The sequence below is a fragment of the Vicugna pacos genome, chromosome 3, assembly GCF_048564905.1.
Source record: "Vicugna pacos chromosome 3, VicPac4, whole genome shotgun sequence".
Taxonomy (NCBI): Eukaryota; Metazoa; Chordata; class Mammalia; order Artiodactyla; family Camelidae; genus Vicugna; species Vicugna pacos.
Window position 1 is genome coordinate 120,627,045 of NC_132989.1, and position 21,205 is coordinate 120,648,249.

A 21,205-nucleotide genomic window follows, 5' to 3' on the forward strand; every position below is an offset into this window, starting at 1 on the left:
GGAGTGTGGGGCCGATTCACAAACAGGGTGGTCCATGAGGGGTGGTCTGTGTGGTCACGGGCACCCCAGCATCACTTGGGCAGGCACTGACCCCCCAAAGCACCTTGGCCTCTCATGTGGGGGCTTGGAGGAGGGTACTCACCGTGGTGATGAACTGGCCCCCGTCGCGCTGCGGCTGTGAGCCCCTCCTGGGAAGGGCCAGGCAAGCATCCTCGTCAGAGAACAGCTCTGTGGGGTGCTGGGACGGCCGGTGGAGGCCAGGGCCGCCGTCCCCCGACGTGCAGTGTGAAGGCTCAAAGCTCTCAGTCTCTGCAAAGAGGGGCCCAGTGAGGACTGTCCTCCAGCCTCACGGTGCCCCACCACCACCTGGCCGGCACTCGGACCCTGAGCCTTGTGAAGGGAGGATGAGACAGTGCAGATTCACAGCCGGTCAGAGCAGGAGGGACGGCACCACTAGAGGTCAGACAACATTGATGCTCTTGGACAAGAGGGTCCTGACAGCTTTTCGGAAATCAGGAGGCCAGGGAAGGCTGGCAGGGAGGTGCTCAGGCCGAGCTCTCCGCCAGCAGAAGTCTCAGACTTGGCACCAAGTGCTAGTCCACGGGAGGAAAGCCAGAAGTGAGGCAAGAAGGACCACGTGGCTTCCACAGAAAGCGGGACTAGGACTGGATGGGAGGCGTGTTCCCAGGGGCCTGTCCCGTGTCACCCCAGATGGAGCCTCGGCTGCAGGGTCCAGGCCCACAGGGTTGCTCCCCACAGTGGGGCCCCAGCCTGAGCTCAGCAGCAACCTTGCAAGTGGCAGTCGGGTGGCTTCCCCACGTGCTGTGCTGGGGGTAGGAGGCCGAGCACAGACCCTTTGCCTCGTCTTACAAATGGGCTCCATGCCGGAGAGACCCCACATCCAGACTCAGGCCTGACCTGAGGCTGCCTCCTGCAGTTCAGATGGAGCCACCTGCAGCCTGAGCATGAAGGAGGCGCCCAGGAGAGTGGTCGCTCAGGGCAGGCGATGGAGCAGCTCGCCTGGGCTCCCCCAGTGGGTCTCATGCCCAGCACCAGCACCCCCGGGCACAGAGATGCCTTTGGGGTAGGTGGGGGACACCCTCAGAAATGATTTCATGGGTAGCAGTGGCACATTTGGGGCTTTGGAGGGCATTTGTTCTGTCTGTTTTTGTTTTTTTGCTTGTTTGTTATAAATCTTTTCCAGTTACCTTGTCTGGAGTGGAAGCGGAAGACCTTTTTTTTTGCTTTAATAAAAGAAAATTTCCACATTGTTTGGAAACTTTTGGCAGTGTATAAAATCAGGTGAAATACTGAACACGTGAGCTGGCACCCGACCCGAGCTGCTCCAGTGCACGAGGGCACTCACGCAGGGAAGGTGGGCTCCCGGAACCCTGCCCCGGCTCGTCCTCCTCGTGGATGTCCTGTGGCCAAGGGCAGTAGGCAGGGCTCAGCAGGCTTGCACGGTTTGTGCTGGCAGACGCCTGCAGGTGCAGCGGCCCCAGGGCAGAGGAGGACTGGCTGCTGGAGGAGGAGGTGCTGCTGTCCGAGATGGTGGAGTGCGGTCTCTTGAAGGAGGGCACAGCTATGCATGCTGGGGTTGGTCCCTCTGGATGGGAACAGAAGACAAGTCTGGCCTCTACTCTGGAGGTGCAGCCTAGATTCAAGAACAAGATGGCCACCTGGAAGACCGACCAGGTTTCTTCCCCCACGGTCACATCGGGCACCCTGTGGCCGCCACCCATCCAGCCCGAGGTGGTGGCCACGGGGTAGACAGGGTGCAGTGAGAGGGCGACGGCTGCTGACCTGCTCCCTTTGTGGTACAATCGATGGCCCGGTGGCTTATGGCTGCGTGGCTGGGCGTGACGTCCACGAACGGCTTGCTGCCGAGCCCCAAGGACACCGTCTCCTGCACCCTGAGTTCTGAGACAGGAGCGTGTGGGGTAGGTTTCCACGCGACTCCTTGGGTTTACTTGTACCCTGACGACGCTCTGCTCCCCGCCCTGCTCCCGGGTGTTGCTGGGACACTGCGCCTGCTGCAGTGCCGGCCCGGCCTTTCTCAGGGAGCCCAGGGGGGTGAGCCAAGAAACTGGGTGTCCAACCGGGGAGGGAGGGGACAGTCCCTGTCTGCAGATGAAGGGAGATCTTGGAGGGGGACAGAGGCCCCCAGGCAGGGCGTGGCCACGTGAAAGACAAACTAACAAGTGTCCACGTGCCTGATACTGAGAGGAGGTGAGAGTCTGAGCGTGAGTTCATGCTTGGAAAACCAAGCAGAGAGAAACAAGACGGCAACTGTGGTTGGGGGGCTGAAGGAGAGACAGGAGCAGAGGGGATGGCAGGGTGGAGGGACTAGGCGTCCTACTCCTCACGAGGGCTGACTGAGTCCTAGGGGGCTGAGGAGCCACTGGGTGCCCTGAGTACAGCAGCCATGTGTGTGTGTGTGCACGCGCGTGTGTCTGTACGTATGTTTGTGTATGAGCACGTGCATGTCTGTGCACGTTGGTGTGCTGAAGGAGGCAGCAGTTGAGGGTGCTGTGGGGCATCTCTGGTGACAAGTCAAGGCTCTGGCCAGGGTGGCAGGCCCTGAGGGCCAGGTGGTCGTGTTTGGATGCTAGGGTGTTAGGGTTTCTCAGGCCTTGGGGTCAAGCCTCGAGGAGCACCTGCTTGGAGGGGTCGCTATGACAGTGGTATTTGTAGCAGCCGGGCACCTGGGGGTAGACAGAGGTGCCCCAGTGATGAAGTCAAGGGGAGGAGAGGACGGGGGTGGGGGGCCTTCCCTGCGGGGAGACCACAGGCTGGCCATCAGTGCAGCATCCAGGGGACCGGGGGCCTTGACAACAGGGTGGGGCAGGAAACTCAACTCAGCAGGTCTGAGGGCTTCTGGGAGCCTGGGTGGGATCCTTCTCTAGCGTGTGGGGCAGGGGTCTTACTCATTGTTCTAAGAGGAAGTGTTGTGTGCTGAGGGGTGGATCCAGGCACTACCTGGTGAATGAGCTGACTGAGGGGCCCTGGGACTGCCCGTGACCCATACCCAGACCTGCATGCAGAGAGGCCCTCCCCTCTGCCCTGCCCCACCTCTGTTCCGCAGCGCCTGCTGCCACAGGATCCTCCCTAAGACATCCGTCCAGGCGGTCTTGACCTCTGCGGAGCTCGCCTGGAGGACATAGGTGTCCTGGGGTTTCCGCCGCCTGAGGAACCAGATCTCAAACCTCAAGCCGCTGTCCCCGACGTTCTCTGTCATCCCAATCTCCGCCGTCTGCAGCCACAAGCACCAAGGGGACCTCAGACTCTTCCCTTTGGACAACTGACTGCTTCCTGGCTGATGTCTGACCCCACACCTCAGTGCTGGAGGTCCCGTCCCCCAGAAACCGAGCTGTTGGCTCGAGGCTGGATGACTGCACTCCTGCCCTGACCGCACAGCTCCCTCGTGGGCCTCAGTCATCCCTTCCCCAGGAAAGTTCCCTGGCTCCTCCTCTAAGGACCCCACTGACCAGCTCGGCAGGTGAGGTTTTGGGGTGGGGCCCTTCCCAGGAGACTTCGCCCCCAGGGCCCAGCAGAGGGACAGGCGGGGGCCATGCCTCCTCTGTGTTCTGTTTGCCTTCACCCAAGCCCGAAATGAAGCCACTGGTTGAGGAGACATTTGGGATGTGCACCCGGAGCAGGGAAGGACAAATGTCCCCTTGCAGCCGCTGGAGGCCCAAGGCTCTCCGAATTCAGTGGAAGAACCACAGAAAACAACACACACTGCTGGCACTACCTTGAAGGACTGCGTGTACAGGTACACGGCCCCGCCTCCGTCCGCCCTCTGGGTCTTGCTGAACAAGATGAGGTCCTCAAAGAGGAACACACGCCTCAGGTGCTTCTTTCTCCCACAGCAAACGAGGAACTCGTCCTGGCACCTCAGCCGCCCCTGCTCCCTCAGGTCCACCTGCAGGTGAGCGAGCCTCCCTCAGGGAGGGTGGGACCTGACCCCAGCCCTGACCCCTGGGGAGGGCGAGGGCTTGAGCCCCCTCCCCGCTCCTCGCGCTATGTGTCTCTTCCAGCTGGCTGTTCCTGAGCCATAGCCTTTAAGATGAACTGCGACCTTGTGGTCAGTGTTTCCCTGAGTTCTGTGAGCCATGCTCGCAAATTAATTGAACCCTGGGGGGCTTGTGGGAACCCCTGGTTTACAGCCAGTCAGTCAGAAGCACAGGTCATGGCCTGACTTCAGACTGGCGTCTGGAGTGTGTGCAGGGTCGGGGGTGGTCTTGTGACTGAGCCCTTGGCCTGGGGTCTGACGCCAGCGCTGGGGAGACAGTGTCAGACTGGGCTGGTTGTAGGACACCAGCTGTGCTGGGACGTGGGTGCTGCATCCATCCGTGGGGGCTGCGTGCACACGTCCCCACTCGCTGTGCAGAGGTTACAGCGGAAACTTCTCTTCAGTTTTACTTAACTTTCCACCTGACAGCCGCTTTGTCCACTTTAACAAAAGCCCCCTGTCGATGCTGCTGGAGTCTCACTGTGTGTTTAACGCCCAGGCGGTCCTTGGAGCCCGTGTGCCGGCTGTGTTGGGGCGGGGGTCAGGCTGACGTCTCTCTGTGGAAAGCTTCCCGAATGACTGAGCCCAGGGGAGCAGTCTCTCCCACATTTCCCTCCCGTGGATGGCCCTGTCCTTAGTGGCGCTGAGCCCTCCCAAATCGCTCAATCAGATCAGGCCAGCGGGTTCTGGGGGTGACCACCTGGGGCTAATCTGTGGTGTCTTGGGACTCTTAATGCTGCTTTAGCAAGCTACGAGTGTTTCCATTCCGACCAGAGAGCTCTGGGCTTGTCCCGCCTGGGAGGGAGGTCCCATGCTGGTCTTGAGCACTGGCCTCGCCCCCGCCCTCCCTGCCAGCCTCCAGAGGAGGCGAACTGGTAGGTCCAGGCCCAAAGCCTGAGGCCAAGGTCAAATTTTCAGGCATCCAGTTATTTAAAAATTGCCCAACAAGCTGAGGTACCTTGAGAGCCATCCTGTCTTCCACACTGTGTCTCCCTGGAGCCCCCTCCCCTCCCCTCCGGGTGGGGCTTTGGGGTCTTAAGCGTGGACACTCCCCCGCAGGCCTGCTCTAGCCCACTGGGGCTCGTGGCACTCACGTCGCAGCCACGGAGGGCGTCCATGGCCAGCAGATCATTGCCGTGGCGCAGCTGGAAGCGGACCACATCCTCGGCAGCCTGCAGCTCTCCCAGCTCCTGCTCGCGGGTGGGGCAGTGGCTGGCCTCCTTGACCAGGTCCTGGAGCAGCAGTGCGTACTTGCCCAGACGCTGCACTGGCTTCAGCAGGTAGGAGGCCAGGTCCATCCTGTCCCCCAGCTCCCGCTGCTTGTCCTGCAAGGGGGCAGAGGGTCAGCCTGGGCTGCACTGGGCCACGAGGCTCGCAGGCTCACGGGCAGGGGACAACCTTGAAGAAGGCGTTGCCGTGGGTGCAGAGCAGGGCGTCCGACCGTGGCTTGTTCTTGCTATAGAGTGCGTACAGGCCAAACTGCTCTTCCTGCAAAGGAGAGCGGGGTGCCTGAGCTGGCCTGGGGTCAGAACCCGAGCCCGCCCAGCCCTGCAGGTCTCTCTGCAGTCAGGAGAGGGGACCCTGCTACATTAGACACTGCCAGCTCCCCAAGCATGGTGGGAGCTGCTGGGGTCAATGCCACAGTCCTAGAAATGGTCTTAAAGTACCGAGTGTTGGGGAAGAGGCGAGGGGGCTGCTCAGAGTGAAGGCCTGCGGATAGTCTGCAATATTCATTAACATTTAAAATTCTCAGGATTGCTGTTAACATAAAACAACATGGAAGTTGCACATTATGGCAAAAAGCTCTTAAGAAATGGCTGAAAAGACACAACGTGAGGTTTCTTTCATGCACGGGCATTTGGTCACGGTAATTCATATTTGATAACCAGCACAGACACTGCCCCAGTGCCCTGAACAGTGCTTGGTAACTACTTGTTGAAAGAGCTTTCTTTTCAGAGTAAATTAAGGATTTTATTGAAGACTCAACATTCACGTTGAGAAGAGACTTATCTCAGACTAATGCGTCCACGTGGCTCCCAGAACTGGCCAGGCAGGTCCTAGGGCCCACCTGGAGGAGAGCTGGGCGGGCTCACAGGAGGCCTGTGACAGGGACTAGGTGGGCTTCCTACATGCAGGGAGCAAACTGGTTTTGGAATTTTCTTTTGGCCAACCAGCCTCAAGTGATGAGCAGCGGGGCTGTGGACAGATTAGGTGTGATGATGCAGGTGCAGCCCCTGTGCCAGGGGCTCTTGACAAGGGTGCCATCCACTGATACGAGGGGTGGAGAGCCCAGAGCTGGGAGACCTACGGGCTGTGGTCTCTGCCTATCGACGGTGGTGACTGTTAGGGATGCGTCTCCCGACCTGGACGCAAGGATCCACCTGCTTGAAACGTGGGTCTCTCCCAGGAGGCGCTGGGCTGGCCTTGCGCTGCCCTCACACTGGGCCTGGGGGTACTCACGTGTCTCAGGAACCCGCGGCCCACGTCCAAGGGGCAGTGCCTGCAGCACTCCAGCTCCTGGAGGAAGTGCTGGCGGTGGAAGGTGTAGAGTTTCTCCCAGTTCCCAAAGATGACACTGCACTTCCCTCGCAGGTCCTGGGGCAGGTCGGTCCTCTCCACTTCTGGAAAGTAGTTGTCGATGACGTATCCTAAGGACCTCACGTACTCCCTCTCTGTGAAGATCATCTCGGCCACTATGTGCTGCAGTCGGCTGCTGGAAGACAGAGCCGGAGGAAATGCTCAGGCCAGCGGCTGGCGGCCTCATGAGGCTCCTGCCTCGTGAGAAACAGAAGAGGCTGAAACTCCAGAGAAATTAACAGGGTTAAATACAGCAGAGATGCACAAAAAAGAGTCCCATAAGGTTTCCTGTCTTTGGCAACAAATAGCTTTGAGCATGCTGCATATCTGTTACTGGAGTTGCTCCTCTGAGATGAGAAAAGACAAGAAGCAAGAAAAAAAAATTTAAAAAGGGCGGGGAGGGTGTAGCTCAGTGGCAGAGTTGCACACCTAGCATGCACGAGGTCCTGGTTTCAATCCCCAGCACCTCCAACAAAAAACCAAGTAAATAAACCTAATTACTGCCCCTCTGCTGCGAAAATACATAATACATACATACATACACAATACGTACGTACGTACGTAATACACACAATACATACGTACATACACATGTACATACGTACACACATGCATACACGGTACGTATATACATATGTACATACGTACATACATACACAATACATACGTACATACATACGTACGTACGTACATACAAGCAGTAGCATGGAGGGGTCATAGCGGGAAGAACATTGCTGTACAAGCACTTCCACGCTGTGACCACGCTTTTCCAGGGAAAACCCTTCTGGAAACTGAGGAGGAGATTCGCAGGCTCCCTAAAGTCAACCCCAGGCCCAGCTGGTTTGACCCCTGCACCCTCTTTGGGGGTCAGCTCTGGCAAGAGGAAGATTCGCAGGCCCCCTACAGCATGCCCTCTGCCAAGAAGGCTGTAGTGGACATTCATGAGAAAACAGGCTCCTGACACACACAAGTCAGCTTTACTTAGCGGCATCCAACCCAGAGGCAGAGAAGCAGCTGGAGCAGAAGACGGAGACCTGGCCTAGGCCCGGAACGGTGCGGGCGGAGATGGGCAGCAGCAGACACCACCCCCCTGCCTGGGCTGGGTCCCCCTGCAAGGGCTCCCTGGGCTCTGGCTGGTGTGGGGTCCATGCAGCTATGCACTTCTGTCCTGCGGACGGCACCCACCAACTGCACTTCGAAGTTGTGGTCGCTGGTGAACTGGCCCCATCACGAGCAATGAGGCTCATTGCTTCTCTACCCTGTGATGGCACCCTACCAGTGACCTTCTTAAACTGCCCAACCCTGCTGACACCAATGGGGGCTGGCAGGTGTTTTCTGCCATTATTTGTCCTTGCTTGAGTCTTTTTTTTTCGATTGGGAAAAAAAGCACTATGGTCAGAATGCCGTGAGCTCATCTGTTTGCAGCAGACCCAGGCTGCCCCATTCCACAGCACAGAACAGACTTTATAGGTGCTTTTTGCTTCTGGGAAGACAGCACCTTCTGCTCATCAGGGTCCTGGAGCTGTGGTGCGAGATGCCCCCACACACCAGAAGGCCCTGTCGACATTCACTGAAAACGTGTCCTTTAGCACCCAGAATTAAAACACACACACCAGTTGTTCTGGAGAGTTGGACCAAGTAAATGGACATTGACTCACGAGGTCATAAGGGCTAGAAATTTCTGTGGAAATGACTGCTGGCCAGGGGACAGGAGCTCCCTCTGGACAACAGGCAGGAGGTCTGGATTTCCAGGAAAGATGGGGTGGTTCACATGAAGCCCCCGCCCCGGCCCTGGTGTGTGAGGACTTCCTGGCTGCATGGAGTCCTGGTGACCAGACCTGGGCTTGGAGGTTCCAGACTTGTGAACAGTACAGGGGGACATGTCCCCTGTGGCAAAGTCAGGACAGCTTCATAAGCCTGCTCCCTCCCTGACCCTAGACATCCACTCTGGGTGACCGTGTGGCTCTCTGCGAGTGGACCGGCTAACTCCTGCCTTCTGCTGTCTCGAAAACTTAAGGAGCCAGCAGGCCGCCCACAACATGCACCCCTGCCACCTCCTCGTCCCCTACAAGGTTCCACCTTTAACAAGGTAGAAGGTGTTTCAGAGGAGAATTCTATAACCATCTCAGTTCAGATTCAAGCTGCTTTCTGGAGGAAGCACACATGGGCTCTTCAAGTGAGCAAAAAACCCCCAGGAGGACACCCCCTCCAGCCCAGCGCTCACTGTGAACAGGGACAAGCAACTCAGAGGCTGCGAGGCCAGGCCAGTGCCACTGACCACCACCGGGGTGGGCGGGGCCCTCGACCACTTTTTATCCCAACAACTAACAAAAAGTATCTTTCTGCAAACATCTTCCTATAGATTTAACAAACTGAAATAAACATCTTTGGGCAACAGATAAACAAGCACACTTCTTACCTCAATACTTAGAGACTTTTTAAAAAGCAGTTTTTAAGGTAATTTATTCATATTGTGGGCTCGATTCGCTTATTATGATTTTCTACAAATGGACTCTAAATAACTCGGGTTGGTTGTTTAAGCATCAGAGCGGGTGTACTAGGTCACCACATGCCCAGAAAAGGAAGCAGTTTTCAGGATTCTGTTCTGAGCACAGGGAGGTAACCAATGTCATGTTTAAATTCAGACCTGAGCATTTCCACCTGGACTGAATGGGGTGGGCCTGCAGGGTGTCTGTGGATTTCCCACCTTGCAGAAGCACACTTAACAGCTTTGGGTTTCTAGGTCCCCCCTGACCACCTGGCCCACAGGCCGGTCTAGGTCCCCACTGACCACCAGGCCCTCAGGCTGGTCTAGGTCCCCCTGACCACCAGGCTGGAGGGCATTCACCTTACCTTCCTGCTTGCCCCTGCCTGTCCTCTGCAGTGGGGTGGATCCTGGAGGGAGAGGACAGACTCCGGTTCCGAGGGACCAGGGGGCTCTTGGCACGTGGTCTTGGCAGGGGCTGCTTCTCTGAGGTCGCAATGCTGGTCACCTCCACTCCTTTGATAAAGATCTCATTGTGGCCTGGCTGGTGGGAGTCCCTGGGGTCACTCTCAGGTGGAGGAATCTCAAAGCTTTGTGTTTTTCTCATAATTTTCTTCAGGGGGTGCCTCCTGGGCTGGGAAGCTGGTGTCTGGAAGGGCTCAGAGGAGCCTGTGGAGCTGCTGTTCTGGTCCTGCACACCTGTGCCCAGGTGCTCACCCTCCTGCCCACACAGAGCAGCCTGTCCAGGGCAGCTGGGCAGCCATTGGGACCACTCTCCAGTGCAGCCCTCAGGGTCACTGACGAGGATCCAGGTAGGCTCAGGGGGCTGCTCCTCCAGCCCCCGGGGAAGCTCATGATTCGGGGGGCTGTGGACCACAGGCGGGGTGCTAGGGCCCAGGGCTGCCTCTCCACAGGCCTCTTGCCAGGGGAGTCGGGTCTGCTGGCACTGCAGCCACGAGGTGTGCCCCTGAGGCAGTGCCTGCTGGCCGCCCAGGCCCGACACTGCCACGCTCGCCCTGGGGAGGCTCTGCATGGGTGGCTCTGTGGTCTCCTGGTGACAACGCTTCAGATCCTCAGCAACCAGGTGTTCCAGGCACTCACTGCACTGCGGTGTCCACCCGCTCACCTGCACAGCAAAGGAGGGCACTGGTCAGAGCAATGAGGGATGGTCATGGCCCAGATGGCCTGGTGGGCCCCACTCAGTAGCTTGTAGCCAACAAGCAGCTGGAGTAAACTCAGGTCACGCTCGTCCTGCTGACCAGGTTGCCCAAACCAAGGACCAGGGTGAGTCAAAGGCCAGAGTGAGAGGAAGACCCTCGGCCCACAGGGACAACTGCTGACCAGACTTGACTGGGGGCCTCAGGGCTGGAGAGACCGTGAAGCAATCTACACCTCTGCCTGGTGTGGGAGTCCGAGGGGCAGAGACAGGGCAGAGAGTTCCTGCCCTGCCCTGGCCCCTTGGATTCTGTGTCCTGAGGGCTCCGGCCCTGGCACCTACACGGTGGGCAATTCTAGAGCACTGCAAGTGTGCAGGTGCCTGCCATGGGCAGTGATGGTTTCGGAGCTTTTATCACTGAACTGGCAAACATGAAATAAAGCTCACGTGTCCCTGTGGCCTATCTGTCTGGTACGATAAATAAACTCTTCACAGGTCTATGGAGAGCCTAGGGGCGGTCTGACAGGGGTGCTGCAGCCATCCCAGAGCCCGGCCCGCTCGGGCCCCAGACGACACTCAGTGAGTGCTGGCAGCAAAGCATTGGGCCAGGAGAGACTGCGCTGGGGCTCTTACCTCCTTGCAGAACTCCCCCTCCCTCTGCTCCGCTTGGCTGGCTGTGGTGCTTAGACTCCTTCTCAAGTCCTGGGTCACCTCCTCTGTGCCCAGAGCGCTCCCTCCCGTCGGCCTCAGTCCTCTCTGACAGTACCGCTGTGGCCCAAGAAGCAATCAGAACAAGCCCTGGCACTTCCTCTGGGCATCCCTGCGTGTATCCTGGGGGGCACCCACCATCTGCCTGTCCTGGGGCGCCTGCCTTCGCTTCATGCTCCCCGGAGAGAGCAGCTCCAAAGGCCCGAGGAGTTCCTCCCCTCCTTTTCCAAGCCATGATTTGATCTATGTAGGAAAAGAAGGGTTTACTTTTATACATGTGAAGGAGTCCAGATCTAAGATTTCAGAGGATGCAGGAGGCATCAGACGCCTCCTCAGGGCTGGTACACCTGGTTCCTACAGCCATACGCCTTGTCTTGACACATCTCCTGGCTGCATCCTACGTAATCATGGCAACGAAGGCCACGCAGCTGCAGCTGGAACCACTGTTCTGACACTTGCGCTTTTTCAGTCTGTGGATAGGGCTGGGGAGGGATGACCACAGATCTCTGTAGCTCAAGTTTATAACTATTTTCATTGTTTGGAAAAGGAAATTAAGGTCATTGAAAAATAGATCCAGACATTTCCATTTCACATTTGTTACTATGGTACCCAAACCCCAGAAATACTCTTCAGGCTGGTGGCGCTGGGACTCTGGAGGGCCACTGGGAGATGGAGGGGTGATGGCAGGCCCGCCCGCGATGTAGCCCCACCAGGTCAAGGTTGTTGCTTTAGAGACATAACTCCCATGGCAACATCACTGGGCTCACACTGAGCGCGTCAAAGGTAAGCCTTCATTTCCACGAGCAGTTCTTGTCACAAAGCAATGCAGGGGCATCTGGTTGTTTTCACTCAGGAAAAGGTTTGTTATTAAAAATAGAGCCATTGGGCTAGATCTGCAACCAGAATAATTGTGTTTAATGGTCTTAGATGTAAGAGCAGAGGAGAGAGACCAGTGTATGTGCTCTTTGTGGACAGAGTCATGGAAAACACCATGAACCCAGATTTTTGTGAGGAAGCTTCTGGAACTGCCAGGTGAGAAAGAGGAACGGGTCAGCAGAGCAGAGGCACCTTATCGGTGGAGTCCCAAAATTAATAAATTCCAGTTGGTTTGGAGAATTAAATGGAAAAATTCAAACCATGAAAGTCTTTTGATGGAATACTTTAGTCGTTCTGTAGCCTTAAGGTAGGAAAGGCCATTTAAATCATAAGTAAGATGAAAGGACAAATTACAAATACTTGCAACACAATCAAAGGATTAGATGTAACATAGTGGAACTATTGCAAATTGTTGAGAAATTGGCCAAATGCACGAAAAAGCAATTTATTAGAGAATAAATAAAAATAACCAATAAATATATGACAAAAACGTTCAATTGTAGCATAAAAAATCTGAACTCAGACAGTGATGAGCCATTTTATCTTCACCTGTCAGACTGGCAAATGAGAAAGTGGGCCTTGAAAGGATGCAGAGAGCGCAGGCCGGCCACGGTCAGAGGGCCACTGGCAGGTGTGCGAAAACCTTAGAAAATGCGTGCTCTGACCTGTCATCCCAGCCTAGTAATTTGCAAACAGTCACAAGGTGTGAAGCGCATGGGGTGACTTCTGTAACAGCCAACAGTGGGACAGAGCCCAGGAGCCTCCCGCTGGAGTGTGCAGCACCCACACCTGACCCTGGCCCCAGTCAGGGCCGAGCAGCGCTGCATGTGCAGCACGAGCCCACTCCGGTGAAACCTATTTCCTTGCTAATTCTTCCACAGTGTGCATGCATATCTCAGGTCAAAAAGACAATTTAACATGCTGTATAGGATGATTTCATTTTTAGGTTAAAATGAGTTTAGTTTTGGGCAGAGATGGCAGATTAAAACATAACTCATTTTGCTCCTTCCTGAAGCACTGCTGAAATTTTAGTAAACTCTTTTGAGGTATAAAGGGTGGGGACAGCAGACAGCCAGGGCAGGCAGGGGCAGTGGGGGCCCCTGGGGCATCTTGAGCGGTCGGGAACCCGAGGGGGAGGTGACGTAGACTGGGGGTGCTGTGGAGGGGCAGGAGCCCCACGTGGACACCCCCACTGCAGGGCCTGGGGTGTTCTCTGCCGGGGATGAGGCCGGCAGGAGGCCAGTGGACACCCAGTCTCATCTCCTCCCTCACCTGTAGGTGCCTCCAGAGGGATGACCAGCCCAGGAAGAGGGACCAGCACGAAGCCTCCAATGGCCCATCCCCACCAGCGACCTGGGCAGCAGCCCAGGTCACCAGGGAGCCTCGAGCATGAAAAGGAGAAGCCAGAACAAGCCTGCAGAAAGCGCCTTGGAGGGGCAGAGGCTGGCCAGACACCACGCTCAGCATTGCAGGTGCCGTGAAGAGGGGACACTGAGAGGAACCGGCAAACAGAACTGCAAGGAAACCAAGACGTCTGAGAAGAAGGAAGAACTCTCAAGCAGGGTAAACGCTGAAGGCGAGAACACCTGTGCTGAAGTGGAGGAAGCCCGGTGCACCGAAGATGGAACAGGAGGAAAATGAGTGAGCCAGCAGCAAGCGCGGGATCCAGGAAACCCCAGAGTTCCCAGAGCAGGGGGCCGGGGCTGGCCAGGGAGGTGCTCTGAGGCCCTGGGTGGGCGAGCGCCCAGTGAGAGGCAGGGCGCAGGCCGAAGTCAAGAGCAGGGCAGAGCAAGCTCTCGACTGCACCCATGAAGCTAAATGACCCAGAGTCACCACTGGGAAGACAAGCTACTGAGAAGAGTGAAGCCAGAAAAGGTATCATCGGACACGCAGGTCTTTCTCCAGAAAGCCCTGAAGCATGTTTATAACAAAATACATGATGGATAAGAAATAACAGGCCCTGCAGGACAGGGAATTGGCCCCACAGGGTGGAGGAGGAGGCCGAGGAGACCCCACTCCAGGACTTCCCAAGGACAGAGGAGCCCCAGGCGGGGCCGCCTCCAGGCCGGGGCGTCCTGAGCCAGCCACACTCCAGGCGGCCACCACCAGGCCTGGCCAGCTGGTCAGGCTCTTACCTGTGCTCCTGCCCAGGGGTGCTGGCAGTCTCTCGTTCCCTTCCCTGAAGCCTGGATAAGCTGCGTCACCGTCTCCCACCAGCTGGGCCCCTGCTGGCCCATGGCGGGGAGCTGGAGTTGTTTGTGGGGAGACCAGGGAGGGAAAATACACAGCATACACACCCTACCGGGTCTGCTGGCCCTCCTGGGGACTCCTACCCTGCCTGCCCCATGGCAAGCTGCCACCAGAGGGACGCAAAGGCCACAAGCATCCAGCGTCTCCCAGTCCCTCTTCCTGTCGCCCAATGTTGCCGGCCGTGCGGGGGCTCCAGGCTACACACTCGTAACTTGGACTTAGTGCTTCATGGAATAATACAGATTTCACTTGAAAATACATACAAACTTTTAAAAAGCCTTATATGCCTATGTATGTGAAAAGACTCTAGATTAAAATACTGAGTGTTACACCAGTCATTTTAGGTGGCAGAGACCAACCTGGTCCCATACTTCCTGGAGCCCTGACTGGTTGCCTCCCCGTGGACACTGACCTGGTCACCTCCTTCCTGTAGACTCTCCAGCTCCTGCAGACACCTGTTGGATGCAAGGACCAGCCTGTGGACCTCCTCGTCCACTTGGTTGTACAGCCTGGAGGCAGCCTCGACAGCATCTCTGGAAAGAGAAGGCAGCAGTCGGTGTGGTGTCCTGATCACCTGTTTGTTCACAGCCAGTCCCCAGGCAACATCTGTTGTGACCACCTGGTTACAAACACAACTGTACTCTCTACATCTAACAGAAATGGAAGCCAGAGGAGGCTCACGGCCCAAGCAGGCCCACAGACTGCGAGCTGTGATGCCCCACCAGCCATGGGCTCAGACACTGCACTGGTGGCAGAGGAAGGCGGGTGGGTGGACCCAGCACCACGAGGGAATGACGAGGAAGCACTCGCTTAGGACAGACTGCTGCTGAATCCCATGAAATGAACTCTGTCTCTACTTGAGCCCTAGAGGAATCTGCTAGGTTCCCTTGGTTCTGGAGGGAATTGAGCTCTAGTCAGTCACAGAGTGTCCGTCAGGGGAATGGAGGTTTGAACTCCTTGGAGACACTGCATGTGATGGAGATGGGCCTCCCCTGACCAGGCAGAGCACTGGGAATCGCCATGGGTGGGCTGCAGTCCAGCGCGGCTCTGGGGGACACTCACCGGCAGTCTTGGCCGGCACCACAGCCCTCCCTTCTCAGCTGGGCCAGCACGGTGCCACCTTCCAGCCGGAGGGCCACCAACAGTGCGTCCTCCAGGACATGCTTCATCACTGCCTTGTGCCTGCTGATCAACACTGCGACCTCCTGCACAGGGTGGGAGAAACATGCATGGAACTCCTCCTCCAGGCCACTCCTCTTAAGCCTAGCACTACGTGGACATGTTGGCTCCGACCCATGTCCCTTCTCCTTCAACTGAGCTTAAAGTGCGGCGGGTTGGGCACACCCACACTTGCCACCCTGGACCAGCAGGAAGGCTGCACAGCCGCAGATGCCCTCGGCCAAGGGAAGGAAGGGCTGAGGGCAGGTAGAAAGAGGAGAGCTTGAAGGCAGCAGCAAGAGACCCTGGCATTTAGATGAGGCCAGCGGATTTCACCGCACACCCTGGGCACCGTCTCCAGACCCTGGGTCCCTAAGCCATCGAGGTCCCTCCCACCAGTCCACCTCTGTGTCTCACTCCTAACAGCAATTACTTGTGCCTCGGCGGTGCATCAGCAAACGTAGAGGTGGTGTTTCTCTTCTGGGCGGAGTGGGACTTTTATGGTCACAAAGGGGAGGAAGTGGTTTGGAAGATTTTTGCTAATTGAAAGGGATATAGAGTCAAAACAGGCTCAAAAATTTCCACTGTAAATGATGGTTTTGGCCAAACCTCTGTGTTCCCACCCACCTGTCAAATAAAACAAAATGCACAAGAACCTACCTGTGCTGTGCTCAGGGTCCTGGGGGTGTTCAGGGAGCAGACTGAGTGTCGTAGGAAAACAATGGCCTCCTCGCAGTTTGTGGTAAAAGGGTCCAGCTTCTGTTGAGGTTTGAGAGGCAGGAGACAGAAATGCAGGTTCTGTTAGGTGCTGAACCAGCAGTAGCGAGTTCCCAAGTTGTAAAGCCTGCTGTCCAGTCGCCCAGTGACCTCCAAGTGTCCACAGAAGCCTCTGCTCTGCCCAGGGCTGGGTGTCTTGAGCCCGCCACTGTGCAGCTGTCCAGAAACAGACTGCGGATGGTGACTGTGACTCAGGGGGGTGACAGCCTTTTCTGATTTGAGTGAACACATGCATCCGAGGAGAAGCCCAGGGGACTGGCCCAGGCAGCAGCTGTGAGCTGCATCTTACCTGACGGAAGCAGAGCCAGGCACTGTGGCTGTAGGGAAAGGAGCCCTCGAGATCTGCAGTCAGCTGGGAGCAGTCGATGAGTCTGTGCAGGGCCTTCAGGGAGCCCACGAGCTCACACTGCCAAGGACAGGCATTCACTGGTCACGGTCACAGAGGCAGCTCTCAGGAAAACCCCTAGAATGGCTCACTCCCAGGAGAACTGGTCTTCCTGGGCTGAGGGCATTGAGAGGCGAGTCTGGGGTTCAGCTATCCTGCCTGCTGGCAGCACTACTGGAGGGCATGTGACTGGGGACAGGTGTGAAGGTGAGAAGTGAAAGGAGAGGGCAGCAAAGAGAAATGAAGGAAAGGCCAAAGGAATGGAGAAATCAGGGAAGAAGAGAAGGAAGATGCTGACAGGAAAAGGCAGAGGACACATCACAGATGAGCTACCCCTGGTCTGGCACGTTGCCCCTCCCCACACAGACCCATTACGCCCGCTGAGTGTCATGACACCCATCTGAGAGCTCTGCAGGGTGAGCACAACCCGGCTACGGTGGAGGCAGCTGAACATGTGTAAAAGGACCAGCGTGGGTGGCTCCTCGCTTTTGTGGCTTTGGTCTGAAGGCAGGTGGCCAATATGGTGGGACTGGTGTGGCTGAAGCTCAGATAGAAAATGGGCATCTTTCTGGCCTGAACAGCCAGAGGATTGAGCTGTGGTAGAAAGTGAAGGTCAGTTTCCACAGCGGAGAAAGCAGGGGCAGGGAGCTCCAGCCGTGTGTAGCTGGACCCACACAGCTGATCGTTCTCAGTCTAATCAAGCAAACGCTCACTAAAACAGCATTCTATGAAAGTTTGTAACAGGATCCAGTTTCTACAATAGGATGCTGACAATGTCCAGGATACAATCCAAAATTACTTGACTTACAAAGAACCAGGAAAACGTGACACTCTGAAGGGAAAAGATGATCGACAGAGACCAACCCAGAAGAGACACAGGCGTCAAAACTAGACAAGGACTTAAAATTTAAAGCAGCTATTACAACTATGCTTGATGATATATAGGAAAAATGTTTGAAATTAATGAAAGGATAGGAAATCTTTGCAGAGGTACAGAAAATGTATTTTAAAACCCACTGAAAATTTTATAGCTGAAAAATACAATAGCTGAACTAAAAAAATTCACTGGATGGGCTAAAGAGCTGAGTGAAGATGACAGACGTGAAGATACATCAATAGAGACAGTCTGATCTGAAGAAGAGAGAAGAAAAGAGTGAGAAGGGGGGGTATAGCTCAAGCGGTAGAGCACAAGCTTAGCAAACAGAAGGCCCTGGGTTCAATCCCCAGTCCCTCCTCCAAAAATAAACAAGCAGATCTAACTACCTCCCCCCACCAACATAAATAAATAAATAAATAAAATACATTAAAGACATTTAAAAAATTAAAAACAGAAAAACCTCCAGATTCTCAAAGGTTTATGGGACAGTATCAGCAACGTATATGTAATTTAAATCAAGAGAAAAGAGAATGAGGCAAAAAAGACTCTTTAGAAATGATGACTTAAAACTTCCTAAATTCGGTGATAAGCATAAAAGTAAAAGTTCAAGAGTTCAGCCAAACCTAACAGTATAAGTAAGAAGAAACCAAGCTGAGTCACATTACAGTCCATTTGCTAAAAAGAAAGAGAAAATCTCAGAAGTAGGTTTCCTACAGATGAGCAATTTTTGATTCACTATGAACTTTTCATCAGAAACTATGCAGGGCAGAAGACAACAGGACAACATCTTTAAAGTCCTGAAAAACAAACAAGCAAACAAACAAGAAACCTACTGTCAAGCCAAACTCTACACCCAGCAAAAATATCCTTCAGGAACGAAGGCTAAGTGGGGGAGGGTATAGCTCAGCAGTGGAGCACATGCCTAGCGTGCGTGAGGTCCTGGGTTCAATGACCAGTACCACCATTAAATAAATAAATAAATAAATCTAATTGCTTCCCCCCAACCAAAATAAATAAATAAAATTAGACTGCTTTAAAAAGGAAAAAGAATGAAGGCAAAGTAAAGACGTTTTCAGGTAAAAGAGAAAGAAGCAAGAAGAAAGAGGAGGAAAGAAAACAAAAGAGGTTGAGAAAAAAGACCAGATATTTAAAAGTTTTCTGCTATTATGCTCTGCAGGACACCCACAAGAATTCAAGGGATCGGAGACATGTTTCTAGCTTCCTGTACGGATGCAACCAGAACCTACAGAAACTCTTCAATACGTTTTCTCTCATCCAGGTGCCTGACTATCCAGTTTTATGCATCACTCAGCGCCACCTCTTATGCTGAGGGTCTAAAACCATTACCTGAATTATTGCATCCTTGTCAGGCCTGAATGCTGATTCTTTCTCCACCAATAGCAAAATACTATGGATTATGGGAGGAGATGTGTTCTGAAATTAGAAAGAAATATTGATTCACTCTCTAATTTTTAACTTCACTGAGCTAATAGAATTGTCCAATTTTAATTGGTTCTACTTCTATTTTGATATTTTCCCAAAGAAGCTAGAACACATAAAATGTACTTGCTTTTGCTCTGAGTGTGAAGTATTTGCCCTTACGAATTTGTAATCAGGTTTACTGGTTATAATTTACATAAAGTAAAATTCATCCTTTTTGGTGTACAGTTCTCTAAGTCTTGACATAACTTATAGTCATGTCAGCACCACCACCATCAAAATAAAGAGCAGTTTGGCTCCCCCTCCAAATTTTTTCACATGCCTTAGTAGTCAGGCCCCTGGCAACCAGCGATCTGTTTTCCGTCTCAATAAATTTGCCTTTTCCAGATGTCATAAAACAGACTCATGCAGTACTGGCTTCTCTCACTTAGCATGGTGCCCTGAAGTCCATCCAAGTTGCTGTGAGATCAGTGGTCATTCCTCCCACAGCTGGGTCGTAGCCCACCAAACACAGGCATCCATTCAGCAGATGGAGTACATGTGGGTTGTTTCCGGGGTTGTTTTTTTTTTTTTTTTTGGTTTTTTTTGCTTTTTAAAAAATTTGTTTTCATTTTTATTACTATTTCTAATTGAAGTGAAGTCAATTACCATGTGTCAATTTCCGGTGTACAGCACAATGTCCCAGTCATGCATGTACAGACATACATTTGTTTTTATATTTTTCCCATTAAAGGTTATTACAAAATATTGAACATAGTTCCCTGTGCTGTACAACAGAAACCTTTTTTTAAAATCCATTTTTATGTATAGTGCCTAACATTTGTAAATCTCAAACGTTTCTGGTTTTTGACGATCATAAACAAAGCAGCTGTAAATGCTGTGTTTCCATTTCTTTTCTGTAAGCGTCCAGCCATGGATACTTAGCTGGGAGCTAAGTAAGTGTGTGTTCAGCTTCTGAAGAGACAGCCAAACAGTCTTCCCGAGTGGCCACGCTGCCCTGCGCTCCGCCAGCAGCACACCGAGCTCTTATTCTGGCACGTTTGTGGTGGTTGTGTGTGTGATTTCATTTTGGTTTTAAGGTGCATTTCTCCAGTGGCTGATGATGTTGAGCATATTTTTATGTGCTTATTGCCGTTTATCAATCTTTTTTGGGGAAGTGTGCTCAAATTTTTATTTTGCCCACATTTTACTGGGTTGTTTGTTTTCTTATTATTGAGTGTTAAGACTTTATATATACTGGGTTCAAGTCCTCCATCAGATACATGTTTTGCAAACATTTTATCACAGTCTTGGCTCTGCATTTTCATTTTGGCTAGTGTCTTTTGAGGAGAAGTTTTACATTTTGATGAAGCCCAATTTATCATTTTTTTTTTATGGATTATGCTATTGTGGTTGAGCTAAGAAATACTTGCCTAAACCCAGGTCATGAAGATTTTCTGTTTTCTTCTGGTGGCTTTGTAGTTTTAGATTTTACATATAGGTCTATGACCCATTTTCAGTTAATTTTTGTACATCATATGAGGTATGTGTTGAGGATTTCTTTTTTTCCTTTTCTTTTGCATACAGGTGTGCAATTGTTCCAACTCTACTGGCTGAAAAAAATCTTGCTTTTTGATGTGTCTATGACTTTAATCTAACCTCCTTGGTTTCTGTTTGCTAGATTATATTGAGGCCAGATCATTCAGCAATAAAATGCTTTTATATACCCAGAGTTTCTTCACTTATATTTCCTAAGGCTTTATTTTTTAACACTTTCTTGTAGTGATAAATTTTAGGCTTTTCTGTTATCCCCTGTTTTGAAAGGAACTTACTAGATGGGCCTCAGAACTAACTGATGTCTTGTTGGCAGTAAGTCCATCGTATATACTTAGATCTTTGTTAAGTGGCTTCTTGTGCACGACGCTCTGTAAATATCTGTTAAATGAATAAGCCATAGAAAAGCCATAGAAAGACCATCTTGCTTTCTTATTTTAGAGCCATATTCTGTTTCTCTCATTCAGTTTAGCTAAAATTTTGAGTTATCAGGCAATAAAACTACAAACAGTTTGGCAAAGTGTTTTATATTTCTCATATATTCCTATTTGAGTGAATTTTCACTATTAGGATGTTACTATTGCAAAGAGAATTACTGTTAATTCTCAGAAAAGTGAGAACAGTTAGTGCTTTATGACAATCACTATGTTAATTCACAGTTACATGTTGAGAGTGGGGCAGGAATGAGCAAATTCTTAAAATTTTTTTCCACCGAGAAAAAATAAAATTTTTTTAAATGGAAGGCTTTTATCATATCTGAACTTTAGTAATTAAATAAATTTGAAGTATACTTACTTGAGGTAAATGTGAAAAAGAGTTGAAATTTTTGCCCTCTGTAAAAATATTTACTTTTTTACATCCCTCAAAAATTAAACTGAAAATGGACACGTAACCCTTAAATTTCAGTTTGTTGTTACCCCTTCTTTTGTGTGGGTCACAATCTTGCTGTCAGCAGAGCAACGTCCTCA

General features: G+C 52.8%; 1 protein-coding gene across 4 annotated transcripts in view; it reads right to left on the bottom strand.

Annotated features, from left to right (window-relative positions):
• Nucleotides 1-21,205, bottom strand: part of PLEKHG4B (pleckstrin homology and RhoGEF domain containing G4B) — a 57,980-nt gene that overhangs the window by 2,346 nt on the left and 34,429 nt on the right. Inside the window, exons 7-20 of one of the 4 annotated variants that reach the window (XM_072958924.1) lie at nucleotides 18,612-18,698; nucleotides 16,292-16,408; nucleotides 15,886-15,984; nucleotides 15,130-15,272; nucleotides 14,480-14,600; nucleotides 9,446-10,203; nucleotides 6,476-6,725; nucleotides 5,414-5,503; nucleotides 5,110-5,340; nucleotides 3,755-3,925; nucleotides 3,073-3,253; nucleotides 1,804-1,920; nucleotides 1,367-1,606; nucleotides 143-309 (exon numbers count right to left, since the gene is read on the bottom strand). In XM_072958924.1, coding sequence (XP_072815025.1) covers nucleotides 143-309; nucleotides 1,367-1,606; nucleotides 1,804-1,920; nucleotides 3,073-3,253; nucleotides 3,755-3,925; nucleotides 5,110-5,340; nucleotides 5,414-5,503; nucleotides 6,476-6,725; nucleotides 9,446-10,203; nucleotides 14,480-14,600; nucleotides 15,130-15,272; nucleotides 15,886-15,984; nucleotides 16,292-16,408; nucleotides 18,612-18,698 — 2,772 coding nt within the window. Of the gene's footprint in view, nucleotides 1-142; nucleotides 310-1,366; nucleotides 1,607-1,803; nucleotides 1,921-3,072; nucleotides 3,254-3,754; nucleotides 3,926-5,109; nucleotides 5,341-5,413; nucleotides 5,504-6,475; nucleotides 6,729-9,445; nucleotides 10,204-14,479; nucleotides 14,601-15,129; nucleotides 15,273-15,885; nucleotides 15,985-16,291; nucleotides 16,409-18,611; nucleotides 18,699-21,205 lie in introns of all 4 variants that reach the window. The other 3 variants (XM_072958926.1, XM_072958923.1, XM_072958925.1) reach the window with 3 other exon arrangements.